At 39.4% G+C, this 23,167-nt stretch overlaps 1 protein-coding gene across 2 annotated transcripts in view; it reads left to right on the forward strand.

Moving 5' to 3' along the window:
• The window catches only part of LOC124613340 (sodium-dependent nutrient amino acid transporter 1-like), a 267,200-nt gene that overhangs the window by 242,076 nt on the left and 1,957 nt on the right, over positions 1 to 23,167 (forward strand). The window contains exons 12-15 of one of the 2 annotated variants that reach the window (XM_047142036.1): positions 2,220 to 2,345; positions 3,338 to 3,441; positions 3,536 to 3,629; positions 13,638 to 13,811. In XM_047142036.1, coding sequence (XP_046997992.1) covers positions 2,220 to 2,345; positions 3,338 to 3,441; positions 3,536 to 3,629; positions 13,638 to 13,811 — 498 coding nt within the window. Of the gene's footprint in view, positions 1 to 2,219; positions 2,346 to 3,337; positions 3,442 to 3,531; positions 3,630 to 13,637; positions 13,812 to 23,167 lie in introns of both variants that reach the window. The other variant, XM_047142035.1, reaches the window with a different exon arrangement.

Raw genomic sequence — 23,167 nt, forward strand, 5'->3', positions numbered from 1 at the left:
TGAAGTGACTGGACTGCTTTTTGTTAATATTTGTGGACATAGTTTCATTTTGTTTCTTGCAATGTGTGTGGTGTTTTTGTGGTATTGAGCAGGTTGTAACAAAGCAAGTGGATTTCCTCTCTCCCACCCCCCTCCCCCCAAAACAGTTTTTATTTATTTTCAAGTATCTTGGAGATTATCACAGCATATGCACAATATTGAAAATCTCGTGGCTTTGCCATCTTTATCATTCATTACATGCTTTTGATTAACTGAAATTCAAATGTGTGATTAGATTACCTAAAAACTGTGCTAATTTCAAATTACTGGTAATATAAAACTTTATCATTGTTCAGTGTAAACATATACCCAGTTACTAACCTTTGGGTAGAGTAGAGGAAAAAGACAGATGAATAATTACAGCAACTATACGGCTAAAGTTGGAAATGTGGTAATGACTTTTGCCCTCATTTAATTTGAGTAGTTTGCATTATAGTATAAAAAAACTGTTACTGAAGTAGAAACCCACAGTTTGGCACATCAGGTAGCATGCAGTTATTGTTGTATGTAAAATTTCACATTAAGAAGAATCTCTCTACAATATTCACTTTATCAGGAATGTAAATGTCTAATTGTAACTTGTAAAAGGACACTGGACAACAATATCTGAGAGTAGTATTAATTATTGTAAGCTGACAAATGGAACTTTTCTGGAGTCATTTTAGTCGGTATGAGGAAGTTTGTGAGCAAGATCTGTACCCTTTGCTCTGTATACTGCAGATGAGTTAACACAAATTACAACTTGCACATGGTGCTGAATTTGATCCAAAATCCATGTCAGAATCTATACAATGACTGTTTCCTATGATCAACTGTGAACTTGTAATTAACTTCATAAAATGTGGTAATCTTTTAAAAATACTGTCTGCAAACTTTGACAATAGTGTTCAACTGTGAATTGTGTTACTTTCAAATTATGGTTTCTGGATGCATTGTTTTCATTTCAATGAGTAGCTACTTGAGAGGACAGAGTAATTTGTGAATGTGTTAATTACTTCCTTGCCACACACTAATTTTTGTGAATCTGTGTATGTATGTTGGGTTACTGCACTTAAACAATTGCCATTATTATAGGACATCAGTTGAATATAGTAATTGGCTTACCCGTTATCTGTGGATAGATAATAGTAAACAGGACTCAAGCTGGCCATGAACAGTATGTTGTTTAATTAAATTGTTTTGGACTATAAACCTGGTGTAGACATAATCATTTAAAATAGCCTACTTTACGCAATAACTTTTCAGCCAGATTCGATGGAAGCACAGTTACTGACAGCACATTTGTACAGGTAAAAAGGGCAAGGTTTCCTGTGATTTCTCCAAATTAGGAAAGTTAATGTGCAAACTATTAGAACTCCCCTTCCTTTTTTTCTTTTCTTTTTGAGATTTACGTCCTCTGCCCTGCATTGCTCTATAGAAGGGCCACCAATCTATCATTGTTGAAGCACCCAGCAGGAATATGATTTTTATTTTTTTATATTGTATATATTAAGAACTATTAAAGGTCATCACATTAGACTTCCTTTGCAAAAAGTCCCATTGCCTTGCATATCAGTATTCTAGGACATGTATCTTCTGAGTTATGGACTACTATTTTAGAAAGTTGAGAATGCCTAGCTGTAAAGTTATGGGACATAACAACCAAATGTACTTCATCACCAAATGACATAAAAATGTGTTGTGGTTAGGACTTTTTCCCAAAGAAAATACTCGTCTAGCTGCTTGAATGGTATTATAGCTCGATGCGTACACTTTCCTTTTCATTATCTTGAAGCAGACAGAACCTACAGGGACCTGGATGAGTCACTAAACAGTTACATACAGAAGCAACCGTTGCAGGATAGATTTGTACAGGATAGTAACAGCCAATTGAAACTAATGCTGATCTACTCAATATCTTACTCATGAGAATTACTTTGTCTTCTTCCACATATAGTTTTGAAAATTTCAAATTTTTATTTAATCTAGAATTTCAGGTTGTTATATTACAGAGCTTAATCTGCAGAACAAACTTAATTTATGATCTTTCACAGTGTATATAGCATTTTACTTTATTTAGTTTTGTAAGCAATTTTATTGCAATTCATTATGGTGAATTCGGTCACTTATTTTGATTTATTTTTCATTGTCATTTGAAAGAGAGAAGTTTTGGTGTATTCTAATTTGAAATTTTGTTCTAGTGTTCATTTTCCATTGCCGTGACACTGGGCATATGTGGTGAAATGAGTAAGCGTTGTAGATGGTGGCAGACAGTCATTTTAACATGTTTCATTATGGGAGCTATTGGAATACCGTGCTTCCTATTGGTATGTATGCATATAGATTACAAAAGTTCTCTCTCTCTCTCTCTCTCTCTCTCTCTCTCTCTCTCTCTCTGTGTGTGTGTGTGTGTGTGTGTGTGTGTGTGTGTGTGTGTGTGTGTGTGTGTGTGTGTGTGTGTTACACTAATTAGTGGTCTCAAAATGCATAATTTGAAGAAACCTTAACCTCAGGTCAAATTCTAACATAATTCTGTGAAATATTATGTAAAAATATATTATTTCTATAATGTACTTTAACGGGAATGTTGCGGTATATTCCCTCAGATGCTTGGTCATTCTTGCCAAATGGTGCACTTGAGATAATTCAGCAGACATATCCAACCAAGAAAATATTCCAAAACATCAATAAACAGTTAACAGCAACAATGGAACATGTAACAGTTTCCTGGGTACAAAAAATTGTGGAATATATGGCTTTTGTGTTCATTGTAGTTCTCTCAACATAAAACTATCACTACGCCACTTGTCAGCAGCCTGCACTTTTTCTGTCAAATGGGCTACTCAAAACATAAATTTAGAAGGTTTGGATGGCAGGGAGAGGGTGCACAGGTACCCTCTAGGTTAGCTAAAGATGAGATGTGAGCAAATCGCCTTTCAAAACTGCCTGATATCTTATTCATCAGTAAGGTGTTTAGTAAAATGTTCTAATCCATTAGATTTGCCTAACATGCTCTTTTGTCTAATGTTCATTAAGTCAAAGGCATTTTACTTTTTTTATGGAAATATATTAAAGAATAGCACACAGTACATTGTTTTTTTGGTGTTGGACAAGGCAGAGAGGGAGCAAAAAATCACTATAGGCTTTTCTGAGTGAAGAATGCTGCATATTGAGAATGAAATGTTGATGGTCACCATAAGTACAGGTTAAATTGTTGTTTTATCTTTCAATCATACACGTTTCTCTCTTCTGGTAAAATATGTTGCTTTGACAAACTTTTAACTGAAGATAATTAATTAAATATTTTTCAATCTTGCAGAATGAGCTTGAAATTGTGCATATCCTTGATCACTATGTTACTGGAAGAGCTGTCATAGCACTGACTGCACTGGAACTAATAGGGCTAGTATGGATATACGGTGGGTACAAATAATGTAGGCAGAATAGTATCAAGTATTTTTTAAGTTTGTGTTGTCCATGAGTAAGATATTTTCTTTATTTTTTTTTTTTCAGGTAGCACAAATGTCTACAATGATTTTGAGTTTCTTCAGGGTAACAGATTAAACCCACTTTGGAAGCTTATGTGGTACATCATTCCAGTCTTACTAATAGTGAGTATGAGCAGATAATAATTACAAAGAAACTAAAGCATAACTAACTGTGCACTGATTGTAGCTGAGCTGGTAGATAATATGCCTGCTTTCATAGATGGTAGGATCAGTGGTGGATACATATGGGGGACACGCGGAAGGCCCGCATTGCCCCTCACGCCACCATGCCGCTATTCGTTCATTTCTTTTGTCAGTTGATTTGAGTGAATCAAGTTTTTGTACTTTCCTATCTAGCACATAATGATTGTGATTCTGTTGTGAAAGTGTTGGCTGTCTGTCCTAGATCTGACTATCCTATTTTGCACATGCTGTACAAAATATGTGCTTGTCTACCTGCATCTATTGCTACAGTAGAAAGTAGTTTTTCAACATTGCGGCGTACAAAGACATGGCTGAGATCAACAGTGGAGGAGGAATGACTGAATGACTTAGCTTTGTTGAACACTCACCCTGACATTGATTGTCCTATTGATGATGTAATTTACCGATTTTCCAGGAAGAATAAGCACATGGAATTCATTGTCTTGTATATTTGTATAATAAGTTTAAATAAAACTTTCTTATATCAAGAGCTCAGATGGCAACCCAGTCCTAAGCAAAGAAGGGAAAGCAGAAAGGTGGAAGGAGTATATAGAGGGTCTATACAAGGGCAATGTACTTGAGGACAACATTATGGAAATGGAAGAGGATGTAGAAGAAGATGAAATGGGAGATATGATACTGCGTGAAGAGTTTGAAAGAGCACTGAAAGACCTGGGTTGAAACAAGGCCCCGGGAGTAGACAACATTCCATTAGAACTACTGACGGCCTTGGGAGAGCCAGTCATGACTAAACTCTACCATATGGTGAGCAAGATGTATGATAGGCAAAATACCCTCAGACTTCAAGAAGAATATAATAATTCCAATCCCAAAGAAAGCAGGTGTTGACAGATGTGAGAATTACCGAACTATCAGTTTAATAAGTCACAGCTGCAAAATACTAACGCGAATTCTTTACAGACAAATGGAAAAACTGGTAGAAGCTGACCTCGGGGAAGATCAGTTTGGATTCCGTAGAAATGTTGGAACACGTGAGGCAATACTGCCCCTATGACTTATCTTAGAAGAAAGATTAAGGAAAGGCAAACCTATGTTTCTAGCATTTGTAGACTTAGAGAAAGCTTTTGACAATGTTGACTGGAATACTCTCTTTCAAATTCTAAAAGTGGCAGGGGTAAAATACAGGGAGTGAAATGCTATTTACAATTTGTGCAGAAACCAGATAGCAGTTATAAGAGTAGAGGGACATGAAAGGGAAGCAGTGGTTGGGAAGGGAGTGAGACAGGGTTGTAGTCTCTCCACGATGTTATTCAATCTGTATATTGAGCAAGCAGTGAAGGAAACAAAATAAAAATTCAGAGTAGGTATTAAAATCCATGGAGAAGAATTAAAAACTTTGAGGTTCGCCGATGACATTGTAATTGTCAGAGACAGCAAAGGACTTGGAAGAGCAGTTGAATGGAATGGACAGTGTCTTGAAAGAAGGATATAATATTAACATCTACAAAAGCAAAACGAGGATAATGGAATGTAGTCAAATTAAGTCTGGGTGATGCTGAGGGAATTAGATTAGGAAATGAGACGCTTAAAGAAGTAAAGGAATTTTGCTATTTGGGGAGCAAAATAACTGATGATGGTTGAAGTAGAGAGGATATAAAATGTAGACTGGCAATGGCAAGGAAAGTGTTTCTGAAGAAGAAAAATTTGTTAACATCTAGTATAGATTTAAATTTCAGGAAGTAGTTTCTGAAAGTATTTGTATGGAGTGTAGCCATGTATGGAAGTGAAACATGGACAATAAATAGTTTGGACAAGAAGAGAATAGAAGATTTCAAAATTTGGTGCTACAGAAGAATGCTGAAGATTCGATGGGTAGATCACATAACTAATGTGGAGGTACTGAATAGAATTGGGGAGAAGAGGAGTTTATGGCACAACTTGACAAGAAGAAGGGACCGGTTGGTAGGACATGTTCCGAGGTATCAGGGGATCACAAATTTAGCATTGGAGAGCAGCGTGGAGGGTAAAAATCGTAGAGGGAGACCAAGAGATGAATACACTAAGCAGATTCAGAAGGATGTAGGTTGCAGTAGGTACAGGGAGATGAAGCAGCTTGCACAGGATAGGGTAGCTAGGCGAGCTGCATCAAACCAGTCTCAGGACTGAAGATCACAACAACAACAACAACAACAATGACAACAACAACAATATACTTTCCGTGTGACTTGATTATTTTTTATTACGGTAAAAGTAAAAGTAGCTCAAGATATCTTTAGCGCTCCCTCCTTGAGGTTTTTCTGTATCTGCCACTGCGTAGGATAAGCCTCTGACAGGACTGAAGTAGAAAGTGCTGGGTGAGTTGATTGGGCAAGTCTTGCACTTGGGTCTTCCAAGGGATATGACCCCTGTGGCAAGGGGTGGGGAGTGGTATTGGCCATTTTAGTGCTCTCTCTCTCTCTCTCTCTCTCTCTCTCTCTCTCTCTCTCTCTCTCTCTATATATATATATATATATATATATATATATATATATATATATATATATATATATATATATATAGCGCTGGCAGGTCGATACACACACAAATATACACACAAAATTCAAGCTTTCGCAACAAACTGTTGCCTCATCAGGAAAGAGGGAGGGAGAGGGGAAGACGAAAGGAAGTGGGTTTTAAGCGAAAACCCACTTCCTTCCCTTCCTTCCTTTCGTCTTCCCCTCTCCCTCCCTCTTTCCTGATGAGGCAACAGTTTGTTGCGAAAGCTTGAATTTTGTGTGTATATTTGTGTGTCTATCGACCTGCCAGCGCTTTTGTTCGGTAAGTCACCTCATCTTTGTTTTTATATATAATTTTTCCCACGTGGAATGTTTCCTTCCATTATTTTTATATATATATATAAAAAAAGGACGAATTCCTTTTCATCACTCATCATACTTACTTCACTCATCATACTTACTGCACTGCTTCAAATTGAATGCAGCACTGCAGAGGTAAAAATGAACTACAAAAACTTTTCATGCGATTGAGGTTTAGCTCATACATTACAGTAAGCAAAATGTAGATAAGATATTGAAATTTTATTTAAAATTTAGAGCTGAAGGATATCTCATTTTGTTCTCAAGCTATTGGATTTTATATCTGAAGAATGATCAAAAGGGATGCACATATTAATGTACTTTCGTATTACAAATCATCTGGTTATAACAACTGTTAAATCTCAGAATCAATTCAAGATATCAAAATGAAGTTTTCTGCAAATGATAGTGCACAACATTGAAAGAGCAGTTGTGGTTGAAAATTCTCTGTCGGGGCACTTGAAAGTTGCTCAAACATGTAAGGACATATTCCACTGTTCACTGCATTTCTTTCAAAGAAGAGTGGTCTAATGAACATATCTTTCGTCAACCATAAATCAGTGCATCTGAAACTCTACACTTATCAATAATTTCATGGTGTTGGAATGGTAAATTTCACTTCCACAAAGAAGTAGCATGGAGTCTATATGAAACCACACTTCTGTTTTTCTCATGTGATGCCATGCAAACCATGGATCAAGGCAGTCAGATAGATGCAGTATTCTTAGTCTTCCAAGAAGCATTTAACTCTGTACTGTAGGAATATTGTGTATAAAATAAAATTTGTGACTGGCTTGACGATTTGTTGGTAGGAAGAATGCAGCTTATCTTGAATGGAGTCATTAACAGATATAGAATTAACTTTGGATGTGTCCCAAAAAGCTGTAAAAATATTTAGTCAGGATTTCATAAGATTTCAAAGTAGTGGAAAGTTCACAGATTGCTTTAAATATTCATAAATGTATAATTGTGCACTTCACAAAATGAGGAAGGAAAAAAAAGGATAGCACCCCATGACTATAACACCAATGGGTCTCAACTGGAATCGGTTAACTCTTACAATTATCAGGGTGTTAAAACTTGTATGGAACTGGACTTACCACATAGGCTATGTCATAGGTAAAACTGAGGGCAGACTTCGGTTCATTGGTGGGATACTGGCAAAATGCAATCAGTCTGACCATATCATAGAATATGCCTCATGTATATCATCCACATCAGATAGGATTACCAAGAGATATTGAATATATACAAAGGAAGTCAACATGGATAGTCCTAGGTTTGACTTGAAGATGGCTGAAAAATTTTAAACTGGAATATGACTGGAAATGGACACAAATTACTACACAAAAGCCTACTTGCAAAGTTTGAAGAACCAGCTTTAAGTGAGAAATCCAGGAATAAAATCACTCCCATAGGGACCATAGAGCTATTGTAGACTAATTATAGGATGCCCAGAAGAATGTAAGAAGTTGTTCATACTGCACTGGATATACAAGTGGGTTGGGAAGAAGACCTAATACATGGTAACATGGGAAACACCATGCACTTCATAGAGGTTTACAGAGTGTAGATGTAGAAGTAACATTTCACAGATTTCTATGAAGTACAGTTTTTTCACATGACTGCAAAGTTACCTGACAATAAATGCAAAATTTTGCCATTTTGGCAAATCTAAGCCTGCTGGTCTGATTATCACTGTAATAGTAAAGTTAGTAAACACAATTTTAATCAGATTTGACTAGTGTTGATTGTTTTGCAATTCAGTTTTGACAGCAAAAAATATAACTAAGACAAGAGTAGACATCAGCACTGCACATACTGGAAGTAAGAGCATACCATGTAAAAAAGTATTGTGATATTTTCAGACTGGAAATGGAGACTAAATTTGTCTTGGGAAAAGAACTGATTAGTTTAACCAAAAATGATGATGATACAATTTTTAGTACAATGAACATTGTTACATAAAAAGTTCAGTATATGTGGGGAAAAAATGGAAAAGATGTAAATTTATCTTATACTTAGTCTTAATTTCAGATACATGTTATTTTGGCAACAACAATGATATTCTTTTGCTACCGAGCGAGGTGGCGCAGTGGTTAGCACACTGGACTCGCATTCGGGAGGACGACGGTTCAATCCCGTCTCCGGCCATCCTGATTTAGGTTTTCCATGATTTTCCTAAATCGTTTCAGGCAAATGCGGGGATGGTTCCTTTGAAAGGGCACGGCCGATTTCCTTCCCAATCCTTCCCTAACCCGAGCTTGCGCTCCGTCTCTAATGACCTCGTTGTCGACGGGACGTTATACACTAACCACCACCACCATATTCTTTTGCTTGACGTCGCTGGAAAGACTAAGAAATCATTAATTGGAGTTAGCAATCTCTGACATTCCCGTCAATAGTTTTGAAAGAAAATGTTATCAATCATTAATGAAAAACAGCATTTTGATGAGTGTCAGTATTACAAAGCACTGTCACATTTCTGGAGAATTTTTACTGTTATAATGCCAGCCCCAACACAAATGAGACAAGACTAAGAAACTGTCAGTCATGGCACATTAGTGTCTGTGTTTATGTCATGAAAAGTGTCTTTACTGCATGTCTAATTTCATCCAGACCATTAATTTCATTGGAAATGGATGAGCAGTTTACTTCAGATGTGAGAGAGAAGAAAGAAAGTATGATGATGCAAATTTGTGTACTTACAAAATTTATTTAATAAATGGTGGTTGTCATCAAAGTAGGATCCACCTGCAAACACACATCCATTCATGATGATGCTCAGACCACTTCTGCCTGTTGACGTCCGTGAGACTGTGTAGTAGGAATGCGCAAATTTTTAAAAATATTGATATTTTTAAAAGATATCAATATTATCAACACAAAAATATTGATATTTTGACATATAGGTTGACATTTCCAACATTAACAGGAATTTAAAAAAGATCAAAAGTTGCAGAAATGATTAACAAATGTTTAAAAATTGATAAATACTTTATTATAGCCAAGATTAAACAATGAAAGACATACAATGCAGTACAAAATCACCTATTTACAAAAGAATTAATTAATGAAACCAATAATTATCACCAGTAGACATTAACATACTCTTAGTTTAGTGTGCCAATGGCCTTGCCGCAGTGGAAACACTAGTTCCATCGGATCACCGAAGTTAAGCACTGTCAGGCATGGCTAGCATTTCGATGGGTTACTGTTCAGGTCTGCCGGGTGCTGTTGGCAAGCAGGGTGCACTCAGCCCTTGAGGCCAATTGAGAAGCTACTTGACTGAGAAGTAGCAACACCAGTCACGAAAACTGACAATGGCTGGGTGTGCTGACCACACTCCCCTCCGTATCCACATCCAGTGATGCCTAAGGGCTGAGGATGACTTTGCGATGAGTTGGTACCACTGGGCCTTAAAAGCCTGTTCGGACTGTGTTTCTTGTCTTGCTCCTTGTTCACTGTGTTCCCTGTTACCTGGAACAATGAAGTTTACTAAGGAAGCCACTCTTTTGGACAAAACAGAAGAGGCTTGGCATACTAAATATTTTTGAGCCATTTCTGACAAAACAGGTGTGAAATGACTGCTATCAATCCAGACCTTTACAGGATCACAGATCTGTCCAATGTGCTTGATCAATATACTGTTGTAGTTCATTTAGCAGAAAATCAGAGCTTGGAATTTCTTGTGTGATTGAGCTTTCTGACAACAGTTTCTCATGCTGTGACCAAATTCAAGGCTTGTAGGAATCTTCTTGAGTTACTCTGAAGCTCTTTGTTCAGGTGACAATTGACCAATCTGCCTATTCTTGGAATGAGTTTCCTTAGTTATTTCCAGTATTGCAGCTGATACTGCAAGGGGAGAATCAAAGTGAGGATCCGAAATTGTAGCTATGGCAAGAAAAATATTTCTTGCCAAAGGAAGTATAGTCTAATACTCCTGCAAGTACACTATTTTTACAGACACTCCTAAATCAGTAGGAAGAGTTGCTTGCTCCATTTCTTTTCAAAGTAGGTTTGTTATAGGAATGCATAAGCTTGCAGTCACATAGTTAGTGCCACTAACCTCTTCAGTGGCTTGTTTAAAAGGGGCAAGAAAGTCATCAAGATCTCTTATCACATTAAGCTATGATGTTGCAACCATATCAGGTATACTCCTATTTGACTGACTTTTTGTAGCTAAGATTTTAGTTACAGTCGCTGATAATCTTATTAATCTTTCTAGCATGTCAAAGCAAGAGTTCCATCTTGTGCTGACGGCTTGTTTTAAAGTCAACACATAGCCTTCTTTTTTTCCACTTACTGGTCAGCTCCAGTCCATGCAAGTCCATAGCATTAATCATTGTTCAAAATATCTCACAATGGTTTTGGCCTAATCTCTAAGCACTGAAAATGTATTACTCTCCTTTAGTGCACCATCGACTACTAAATTTTAAGTAGGTGCACCATACAAGGAATCCTCTCATCTCCCAAAAATAATCTTACCATTGCCACTACATTTGTGCTATCATCAATAGTAATAGACATAATTTAGTTTTTGTCTCTGCCAAAGTCTTTAATTTCCTCCCAGCAATCTTTATTGTACTGTCCTGTGTGCGCCTGAAACATAATGCCCATCGTGAAAGAGTATTCAGTTCAGTTAAGATGTAAATATTGTTTTTATTCAAAACCTAGTTGTCTTGATATGCTTGCTATAATAATTTAGAAAGTAAATGTTTATTAAACAAAACTTGCCTAAGACAGTCTGTCCACAGATTTATATTTTGAAGCACAGAAGAACCACTAATGTTGTCAAGCAAGTGAACTGTCAATACCAAGAAACTCCTTGTGCAGTTGGTGAATCAATATAACACCTGTAAAAGAAAAAAAATTTGCTTAAATCGTTTTTTTTTTTTTTTTTTTTTTTTTAAAGATTGGCCTTTGTTGCGTTATAGCTCTGTTCTAACGAGTCATCGACAATTTAGAAGTAAATGTTTATATTAATTACAAAATAGTTACATACATTATTGTACATTATAATATGCTTCTCAGTAAAATGAAAATATAACTTGCAGATCTCTTCTGGAAGGCATTTTATAATGGACACAAGCTGTGTGCACAAATTTTTTCATTCCAAATTTTTCCATGCATGAAAATTGCAAATTATCTTTACAAATAATGTAGATCAAGGCTTGTGTAAGGTCACAATGCTTTTGGCCACCTTCTGAAAAATAATCAGTACTGATTAATAAAAACCAGAAACATAAACTAGTAATATTTAAACTGTCAATATTATTAAAGCTTTGCACAGGCCTCATTAAATTTAGTATTTGTCACTATGATTTGTTAATTTTAGTGCAATGATTATAAAATAAAAATATAAACTTTATCACCCTAACTAATTCAGATAATTTTTTGTTACAGTTAAATTTTAATTATGAATAAAGGATAAATATCTTCAACAAATCCAGGTTTAAAATCAAAGTATGGCACTCTCAATTTACCTTCAAAGCTTGTACGTCTTTCAAACCAATATCTTACAGTCGGTTGCTTTCTTTTCTTTGCATCAGAACCTTGTACAAAAGAGATCTCTGCCCCAGAATTGGCTGTGACTTGTGAATCATTATTACTGCACAATGTAGCCAAAAAACAGAAAATCTGGGCTATTAGTGTAAATAATCTATTAACATGAATATTGTGCGAGCATTCCATAATGCTTACATTGTCAACAGTAGAATCATCAATGTGAAGCATCACTGAAACATCTGAAGTTGCATCATCATCACCACCACCAGAAGTCATTCACCTGTTTGCAGATATTGATGGAATTGGCACTGACTACAACAATTTTGCTTTTTTTGCCTTTTGCAAGTAGCCGAAATGATGTTTGTTTCAGATGAGTAGCAAAGTTGGTTGTGTTAAGTTTTATCACACAGGTTGCCAGAAACAGATTCGTTGTTGCCTTGTTTTGAAAAAAATTTCCAGACTGCTGACATAGATTTTCTGGAAACTCAAATCAGCTTGAAGCCAAACCAGATGCTGTTATTAAAATGTTAACACTTTTTGCATGAGTGACAGGCAAACATGTAATAATGTGGGGACCCTGTCTCACTCTGCACTGCCACTGTCTTCAGTTCAACAACATACAGTGTGTCACATGACAATAACTAGTTAACAATAGCAGAGCACCCCAACAAATAAAGACATAGCTGGTAGGAGGATGTCGGGTGGATGTTCTAGGTACTGCGTGAATGGCTTCGCTGTATCGTCTATAGATGGCATGTACCGTGTGATATACTACAGAGTTGTGCTGTTTTTAGTTCTTGAGAATATTATTCGTGTCACATGTGCCTGATAAATGATGAGCCAGTAGAAAGGAAATGGCTGACAATAGAGAAGTCTTGGCTGATGAGGACTATGGTGCCTATGAATCACGAAAAGACACACACAAAAATATCACTTTTAATATTAAGTATTAAATATCGATTAATCGATGACTTCAATATTGACAATATATATTGATATAATTTTGGAGTAGTATTGATATTTTTGCCCATCCCTACTGTATAGGAGCATTCGAATTTTAGTCTTCTGATGGTATTCAAGAACTCTGCTGTAGTAACCTACTTGTTTATAACTGTCAAGTTGGTCAAATTTGATGAAACTTAGTCACTGACACTGAACATGTGTTTTGTGCAAAAACAAGATACAGCTCTTTATCCATAATTAACATCATACATAACTTATCGATAGAGAAACATTTGTAGCTTCAATGGCAATATGTTTTAAATGATTTTCACCCTCCTCCAATTTGGTTTTAAATGCGAAGATACTCATTGTGGTGGGAAAAAGTCTTATTTCTTTTATTGTCAGTATTAAAGGGTATTTCAGTCCATGCAGCCCTAGCCTGTAGCCCTGTTTCATTGGTCTGAATATATGGGCATATCATTTCTCCACTTAATTGTCAATGGGCATTTTCAATTCTAAACAGATGACTGTTATGTTCTTCAGTCTGAGAAAGTTGTAGTTTTATGTATGTTATACTGATTCTGTCACTGCATAAATATTTTGTCTAAAAAGCAGTAGTTTTAATTTTTTTAAATTTTATTTATTTATTTTTATTTTTCAGGCTATGGAAGTAGCATCCTTCGTCTTAATGCCTCTTACAGGACCCAAGGAAATGGTTCCAGACCAAATTTGGATTTACTGCACTGGATGGGCTGTTTATGCCATTGTGTGGGTTGTAATAATAGCTATGGCTGTACGCCAAGTGGCAGTTCAGGTTGACTACAATCTGAAGCAAGTAAGTTATCTTAGTCCTTTGCAAAGAGTGGACAGAGACTTAGTGAAAATTGTATTGGGCTTAATTCATTTGTCTGCCAACACACTGGTGATATTTTGTCACAAGACATTGTCTGTCTCATCTAACATCTATGTTTGAATAAAGCTTTCTCAAAATTTGTTTCATTTTCTTCTTCCAAGCACATATTGCTGTAAACATTTGATACAGTGTATCTTCATGTTTCATCTATTGGGCTTGGTGGTCTAATGGTAATGTTATGGGATTTAATCCCTGTGGCACCAGAGCATTTCAGTCTTAACCTGACACTCTTATCGATGTGATAATTTGCCAGGAACAACATATTGTTTGGATTCTGTGTTTAAATGTCTCTCTCCTTTCCACAGTAGGATTACTGGGGTGGTTTAGGGAAATGCAAGTTGCCACATTGGCATCCAGCTGGAAAACTTCCAGCAGGCCATTATGCTGTTGAGAGATGAGAGAAGTGTGTAATCTTAGAGCTAATTCCTTTCTGCTCTCTCTATCCAGGGCTGTTGCTCTGACAACTGTATCAATGGTATTTTGTCATCCATGTAAATGCCTGTGGCCCCCTCCTTTCCCACTTTGAGGTATTTTCTATTGGCTCTGTCAGTTTTCCCATTCCATCCCTGTTAGGGTGAAGGCATGTGTAGTGTAATTAAACCACCTGAGAAATATCAACAGGAATTACATAAACCTGTGACCCTCCACCTGAATTAAGCAGCTGTTAGAATTCTAAATTAACTCTCCTGATTAACTTCAACCATGGCTGCTCACATATTTAAACTCATCACTGGTATTGTTTGAGGCAGATGCTATCTTTACCAGGTAACACTGTGCAGCAGGCTGTCTTAGCTCAAGTGCCTATCTGCAGGCTGCTAGGCATGCACGAGAGGCAAGTGAGTCGCACATGTGCCGACTAGTGCCATAGGGTCACCTGGCGAATGTTCTGTACTAACTGTGCTTGCCTTCAGATGAGCTGATGGGCACTTATGGAAGCTTTTGTCCCATGGTGCAGTGTTGGAATAGCCTGATCTACAGTGTACTTAGGAATGACAGTACTGATCTTGGGCACACCAACTACAACTGTTTTCTCCTATCTGGTTTGCACCAGGACTGGTGGGGATATTTTCACCAATACCAAACCTTTTTTTTTGTGGAACACATTGAAGACAAGTGTGGCGAAGTGGACTCCTAAGTAAGATGCGGTCAGGTTCATTGTTCATCAAAACTGCTTCAGCTCCCCAGTCTGCACCTTCGTGCCTGTAACCATCTTGGTGCAATACCTGTATCCATTACCCCCCCCCCCCCCCCCCACCAGTCTTTGAATATGGTTCAAGGTGTGACTTTTCACAGGAATCTCATCCTTTAAACTGATGAGGAACTTAGGGACAATCTCGGACAGCGGAGTGTTCACTTTGTTCGGCGTGTTCAGAAGGGTCCGAAGAACAATCGCATTGATATTGGTGCCTTTATCCTAGTCTTTGAAGGGGATACCCTCCCTGAGAAGGTCAAGATTATTGTTTATCGATGTGGCGTGAAGCGGTACATCCCACCACCTACGAGATGTTTTAGGTGTTTGCGTTTTGGACATGTCTTCCCGCTGTTCGCAGGCCTCTCTCTGTGGTGACTGTGGACGTCCACTCCATGAGGGGAGTTCCTGTGTTCCCCCTCCTGTGGTGTTAATTGTCATGGCAATCATTCTCCACATTCACCAGATTGCCCAGTTTATAAGAAGGAAAAGAAGATACAGGAGTATAAGTCCCTTTACCGTCTAACCTACATTGAGGCTCGTAAGAAGTATGCACGTCTTCATCCTGTGTCCATGACGTCTAGCTATGCTTTAGTTGCATCTTCACCCCTTCCTTACTCCAGTCCCGAACCCCTCTCCTCCCCCCCTCCCCTGCAGCTCCCACACCCTCCCCTCTGGGTACCGCTCCCCCTCCCCAGCCGGAGAAGTGTCCCACTTCTTCAGCGTCTGCCGGTCAAGGGCCAGGCCAAAGGTCTACTGCCACATGACGGCCACAAGAGCCACGGTCTGTGGGCTCCCAGGTCATCCGATCTCTTTCTGTTCCAGATCTTGTTGCAGTTGGGTCCTTTTTGCCATACAGCCCTGCTCCATCTCAAACAGAAAAGAAGAAGAAGAAGAAGAAGAAACAAGTCCCAGGACAAGGAGCCTCTGGTGTCGCTAGAGGTCCCATCCCCACCTTCGCAACCTGATTCTGACCTGTTGTGCATGGATGTCGCCCCCTTCTTGTCAGTGACGGGTGGTGACCTGGTGGCATGACTGGCTTTAGCCTGTTCACCCCCATTTGCATCATCGTTCTGTGGTTATCCAATGGAAATGTAATGGATATTACTGTCACCTACCAGAGTTGAAATCCCTTATTTTGTTTTACTCTGCAGCCTATGTGGTTCTACAGGAATCTCATTTTACTGATGATCACTCACTGACCCTCCACAGGATCCGTGTTTTCTGTCTAAATCGGGTCGGCCCGCAGCGAGCCTCTGGTGGCATTTGTATGTTGGTCCATATGGACGTTGCTAGCACGTGGATTCCTCTTCAAACTACATTGGAAGTGGTTGTTGTTAGGGTCCACCTGGACTCTGAGGTCACGGTTTGCAATCTTTATCTCCATCCTGAGAGGACTCTTAGACCTGCTGCTTTAACTGCCATTCATCAGCAACTTCCTCCTCCCTTCCTCCTTCTTGGGGATTTTAATGCTCATTATCCCTTCTGGGGCAGTGCATTCCCATCTAGTCGGGGTCTTCTCATAGACCAGTTTCTTGCTGACCACGACTTGGGCCTTCTTAATGATGGCTCCCCTACTCATTTCAGTGCCTCTCATGGTACCTTTTCTGCCATTGATCTTTCTTTCTCTTCCTTCTTCTCCCTCCCTCCCTCCCCCCTCCCTTCCTTACACTGGTCGCCACACGACAACCTTTGTGATAGTGACCATTTCCCATTGATTCTCTCGCTCCCTTCCCGCTCCCCGATGGACAGGTTACCTTATTGGTCTTTCCAACTTGCTGATTGGCCTCTATATACTGCACGGGTCGTTTTTTCTCCCTCTTTGTTGGGTTGTATTGATGACATCCTACGTGACGTGTCTGATGCAATTGTTCGTGCTGCTAGCTTTGCTATCCTGTGCTTATCTGGACCATTTTGCCGCCGGCAAGTCCCATGGTGGAGTACAGCCATTGCCATTGCCATCCGTGATTGCTGTTGAGCTTTGCAACACCTTAAGAGGCAACCATCCATTGCCAACCTTATTACCTTTAAACGCTTTCATGTTAAAGCCTGTTACTTAGTAAAACAGAGCAAACGGATGTGTTGGGAATGCTTTGTTTCTTCCCTCGGTTCTACTGTCCCTATGTCACAGGTATGGGCTACACTTCGCTCTCTCCAAGGTTGCCATCAGCAGTCTACCCTCCCGGGCCGTCACCTCCCGGATGGCCTTTGCACGAACCTGTTGATTCTTGCGGAACATCTTGTTATCCATTTTGCATCAGCCTCCTATCTGGCTGCTTTCATTCACCAGAAACAGTGGACCAAAGCTTCTGCCTTATGTTTTACCCCTTGTCAGTCAGAATCTTTCAAGAAACCTTTTACTGAATGGGAACTTCTTTCCGCACCTTCTTCTTCTTATGATACGGCCCCTGGCCCAGACTCCATTCATAACGAACTGCTTCAGCATCTCAGTGCTCCACAACAGCAACATCTTCTCCAGGTGTTTAACCGTATTTGGCTCCAGGATGACTTCCCTTCTCAGTGTAGGTATAGCATCGTGGTTCCTGTCCTTAAGCCTGGTAAGAAACCCCTGTTTGTCGAACGCTATCGGTCTATTAGTCTGACAAACTTTTTTTGCAAGTTACTTGAACAGCTCAATTGTGTCCTCGAAACTCTGGATATATTGTCCCCTTACCAGTGTGGCTTCAGAGAGGGACAGTCTCCGATCGATCATTTACTTCGCTTGGAATCCACAGTTCGGCATGCTTTTTCCCAGCGCCGCCATTTGGTTGCAGTATTTTTCGTTCTTCACAAGGCCTATGACACAGCTTGGCAACATCACATCTTTCTTACACTTCATGAGTGGGGTCTTTGGGGCCCGCTCCCGATTTTTATCCACCAGTTCCTGTTCCATCAGTTGTTCAGGGTTCGGGTTGGTACTGTTTTTAGTTCTCCATGGACCCAGGAGAATGGCATTCCACAGAGTTCCGTACTGAGTGTACTTCTTTTCCTCATTGCTATAGATGGACTTGGGGCCACCGTCAGTCCTTTGGTCACCCCTGCTGTGTATGTGGATGATTTCTGTATTTGGGTTGATTCCTCTTCGATGGCCTCTGCAGAGCAGCACCTCCAGGGAGCTATATGGTGTGCCTCTGCATGGACCCTCTCACATGGGTTTCAATTCAATTCTCTCCTTTAAAATTGCGGGTGGTCCACTTGTCACCATACTATGGTCCACCCTGATCCGGAGCTCTACCTCGATGCACAATGATTACCTGTGGTCCCACAGTTTCGTTCCCTGGGTCTTCTTTTTGACAACAAGCTCACTTGGCTGCCTCATATCAGACTTCTGAAGGTAGGATGTTTCCTTAAACTCAATGTCCTTCGCTTCCTTGCCCACACCTCTTGGGGTGCAAACTGCTCCATCCGTCTCTGCCTTTATCGGGCTTTAGTGCTGTCTTGCTTGGACTATGGTTGTCAAGTTTACGGTTCAGCTTCTCCTTCCACACTGTGCCTCCTGGATCCGGTGCACCATCGTGGTATCCATTTGGCCACCGGTACCTTCCTTACTAGCCCTGTTGATAGTCTCCTGGTTGAAGCTGGGATCCCCTCCTTTCAGTTTGGCAGTCCCAAATTCTGGTTTCTTATGCAATCTCTGTCCATTCCTCTCCCACTTATCCTTTCTATTCTAACCTGTTCCCACACCAAGGATGTTGCCCTCCTAATTCCCGCCCTCAGGCGAGTTTACCGGTTGGGCTCCACCTTGCGCCTCTTCTCCGTGATTTTCAGCTTCCTTCTTTGTCCTGTATCCCACGTTCCGTCCCCAACACCTCCCCATCGTTAGTTCCTCGGCCCCGGATTCAGACGGATCTCCGCTGAGGTCCGAAAGATTCCTTTCCTCCATGGTGTTCCGTTGTTTTTTCCACTGAATTTTATGGAAGTTTTGGGATGCTATTGTTTTTTACACCAGTGTCTCTAAATCTGCTGATTGTGTGGGATATGCCTTCACATCCTCTGTTTGCACGGAAAATCGTCTCCTGCCAACTACGTGTGGAGTGTTTACTGTGGAATTGATGGCAATTTCCCAGGCCTTTACTTTTATTAAACAGACCTAACTACACCGTGTTTTGCTATGTACAGACTCAATGAGTGGCTTTCAGGCTATTGACCGGTATTTTTCCTGCCATCCCTTGGTCTCGGCCATCCATGACCATCTCGCTGATCTTCACCATACTGCTTGTTCCGTTGACTTCCTTTGGGTCCTTGGCCATGTGGGTATCCCAGGTAATGAGCATGCTGATCATTTGGCTCTGTAACCCCTCCTACAGCAGATTTACGCCTTCACATCAGATACCACTTCGCACAATGATGGGCCAACTCTTGGGAGGCTACCTTCCTGTCTAATAAACTTCGTGCGATTGAGGTGACACACGTCCTGTGGTGTTCTTCCTTCCGCCTCTCGCAAAAGGACCCTACCACCCTGTCATCTCCGCATCGGCCATACCAGGCTGATCCATGGTTTTCTTTTGCTTAATCAGCCACTCCCACTGTGGTTGTTGAGCCTTTCAGTCAGTAGCCCACATTTTGGTGAAATTCCCCATTCTTTTGGCTCTGCGTACTAAGTACAGACTTCCCCGAACTTTACCTTTAATATTGGCAGACGATTCTCAGATGGTTGAACTGGTTCTCAGTTTCCTCTGTGAAAGAGGTTTTTATTCTCAGTTTTAAGGTTTTTAATCTCACTCTGGAGTAGGGGCAGGGCGGTGAGGGTTGGGGTCTTTCCCACTGTAAGCTGTGTTTGGAGATTCCTGACTCCCCTCCCTGGCCAAGATCCTCTTTTCTTTCCCTTTTACTCTGTTTTTATCACTTTTTAGAATTGGTTAGTCTCCTTTTACAATATGCACTTCTACATTCTAGCAGTTGTATGCTTTTGAATAGCAAGTGGTCTTGCCTGTACTGCATCAGAGGTGGAATATTTCCTGTCTCTAGTATAGCCTTCGGGTTGCTCACTTGCTGACTTCCCTCATTTTGTTTTTACCATGACACCACGACTGCACTTTTATGTTTTTTAGCTTTTTACCTTTTTTCGTTCTGACTTTTCTGAGATGTCAATCTGTCTGAAGGGACCGCATTTGTAACAAGGGACTGATGACCTTGCTGTTTGGTCCCTTCAACCCCAATCAACCAATCCTTTTGTGACCTTAGACTCTCTATGACCTGACCCACACCAGAACTATGTCAATAAATAAATGTAGGTGACATAGTATTCCGATTCTAGTTCATGCTAAGATTATTGTGGTTTTCCTGATGAGATTAAAACAACTGCCAGGATGGTTGACAGTTGATTGATTTCCTCATCCAATCTTAACTTGCGTACATTTCTAATGATTGCTTTGTCGATGGAGTATTAAATATTACTGTTTTTTTTATTTATTTATTGTTCCGTGGGACCACATTTAGGAGAAGTCTCCATGGTCATGGAACGAGTCAATACATGAAATTATAACACGATATTAGAAACAGATAAAATGAAATATAAAAAAAACATATTCAGGTGACAAGTCGTAAGTTTAAATGAAGAAAATCAAGAATGTAACACTGGAATTTGCTTAATTTTTTAGCTCTTCCAAGAGCTCCTCGACAGAATAGAAGGAGTGAGCCATGAGGAAACTCTTCAGTTTGGACTTAAAAGAGTTTGGGCTACTGCTAAGATTTTTGAGCTCTTGTGGTAGCTTATTGAAAATGGCTGCAGCAGAATACTGCACTCCTTTCTGCACAAGAGTCAAGGAAGTGCATTCTACATGCAGATTTGATTTCTGCCTAGTATTAACTGAGTGAAAGCTGCTAACTCTTGGGAATAGGCTAATATTGCTAACAACAAACGACATTAAAGAAAATATATACTGTGAGGGCAATGTCAGAATTCCCAGATTTTTGAATAGGGGTCGACAAGACGTTCTTGAACTTACACCACATATAGCTCGAACAGCCCGTTTTTGAGCCAAAAATACCCTTTTTGAATCAGCAGAATTACCCCAAAAAATAATACCATACGACATAAGCATATGAAAATATGCGAAGTAGACTACTTTTTGTGTTGAAGTGTCACTTATTTCAGATACTGTTCTAATGGTAAATAAAGCAGCAGTTAGCTTCTGAACAAGATCCTGGACATGGGCTTTCCACAACAGCTTACTATCTATCCGAACGCCTAGGAACTTGAACTGTTCGGTCTCGCTTATAATATGCCTATTCTGTCTGATCAAAATATCGGTTCTTGTTGAATTGTGAGTTAGAAACTGTAAAAACTGAGTCTTACTGTGATTTAGCATCAAATTATTTTCCACAAGCCACGAACTTATTTCATGAACTACATTATTTGTTACTGTTTCAATATTACACACAAAATCCTTCACTATCAAGCTGGTGTCATCAGCAAACAGAAATATTTTTGAATCACCTGTAATACTAGAAGGCATATCATTTATATAAATAAGAAACAGCAGTGGCCCCAGCACCGACCCTTGGGGAATGCCCCACTCAACAGTGCCCCATTGGGACTGAACACCACTACCACTCTCAATATTGCGGAGAATTATCCTCTGCTTTCTGTTCTTAAAGTAAGAGGCGAACCAATTGTAAGCTACTCCCCTTACTCCATAATGGTCCAACTTCTGCAGTAATATTTCGTGGTCAACACAGTCAAAAGCCTTCGTTAAATCAAAGAAAACACCTAGCGTTCGCAACCTTTTATTTAATCCGTCCAAAACCTCACAGAGAAAAGAGAATATAACATTTTCGGTTGTTAAGCCATTTCTAAAACCAAACTGAACATTTGACAGCAAATTATGTGAATTTAAATGCTCCAGTAACCTTGTATATACAACCCTCTCGATAACTTTAGCAAACACCGATGGCATAGAAATAGGTCTAGAATTGTCAACATTATCCCTGTCTCCCTTTTTATAAAGTGGCTTCACTACCGAGTACTTTAATCGGCCAGGAAACCGACCACTCCTAAAGGAAAAGTTACAGATATGGCTAAGTACTGAGCTAACATACGTGGAACAATATCAGTATTCTGCTAGATACCCCATCATATCCGTGAGAGTTCTTTGTCTTTAGTGATTTAATTATTAACTCAATCTCCCTCTTGTCAGTATCATGGAGGAGCATTTCAGGTAACAGTCTCGGAACACTTTTTTCTAAGAGTGCTATATGATTCCCTGTTGGGACTAGGTTTCTATTTAGTTCACCTGCTATATTCAGAAAATGATTATTAAGTACTGTACATATTTGCGACTTATCAGTAACACGGGACATCCCCACTACGCACTGATTCTATATTCTCGACCTGTCTCTGCAGACCAGCCACTTCCTTTACGACTGACCATATGGTTTTAATTTTATCCTGAGACTTAGCTATTCTATCTGCATACCACATACTTTTTGCCTTCCTAATAACTTTTTTAAGCACCTTACAATACTGTTTGTAATGGGCTGCTGCATTTAGATTTTGACTGTTTCTAACGTTTTGATATAATTGCCACTTTGTTCTACAAGATATTCTTATCCCTTTAGTCAGCCACCCAGGCTGCCTGTTTGTGCTAGTACCCTGTTTTTAACGTTCTAACGGAAAGCAACTTTCAAAGAGCACGAGAAAAGTCTTGAGGAAAGCGTTATATTTATCGTCTACTGTATCAGCACTATAAACATCTTGCCACTCTTGTTCCTTGATAAGGTTTACAAAAGTCTGTACAGCAACTGGATCAGCTTTCCTAAAAAGTTGGTAACTATATTTAACATGTGTTGCAGCACAAAAATCTTTTAGACTTAAAATTTGTGCATCATGATCTGAAAGGCCATTCACCTTTTTGCTAACAGAATGCCCTTCTAATAATGACGAATGAACAAAAATATTGTCTATGGTTGTTCTACTGTTCCCTTGCACTCTCGTTGGAAAGAATACGGTTTGCATAAGATGAATTAAGGAGGTCTACCAGCATCCTTTTCCTTGCACAATCACTTATACTTTTTTTTCCTCTGTATGGTACTTCACTGGAGAATGCAGTCTTAATGCTCATCGCAGTTTCAATGCACTGCAGATTTT

Source organism: Schistocerca americana, chromosome 4 (genome assembly GCF_021461395.2).
Source record: "Schistocerca americana isolate TAMUIC-IGC-003095 chromosome 4, iqSchAmer2.1, whole genome shotgun sequence".
NCBI lineage: Eukaryota > Metazoa > Arthropoda > Insecta > Orthoptera > Acrididae > Schistocerca > Schistocerca americana.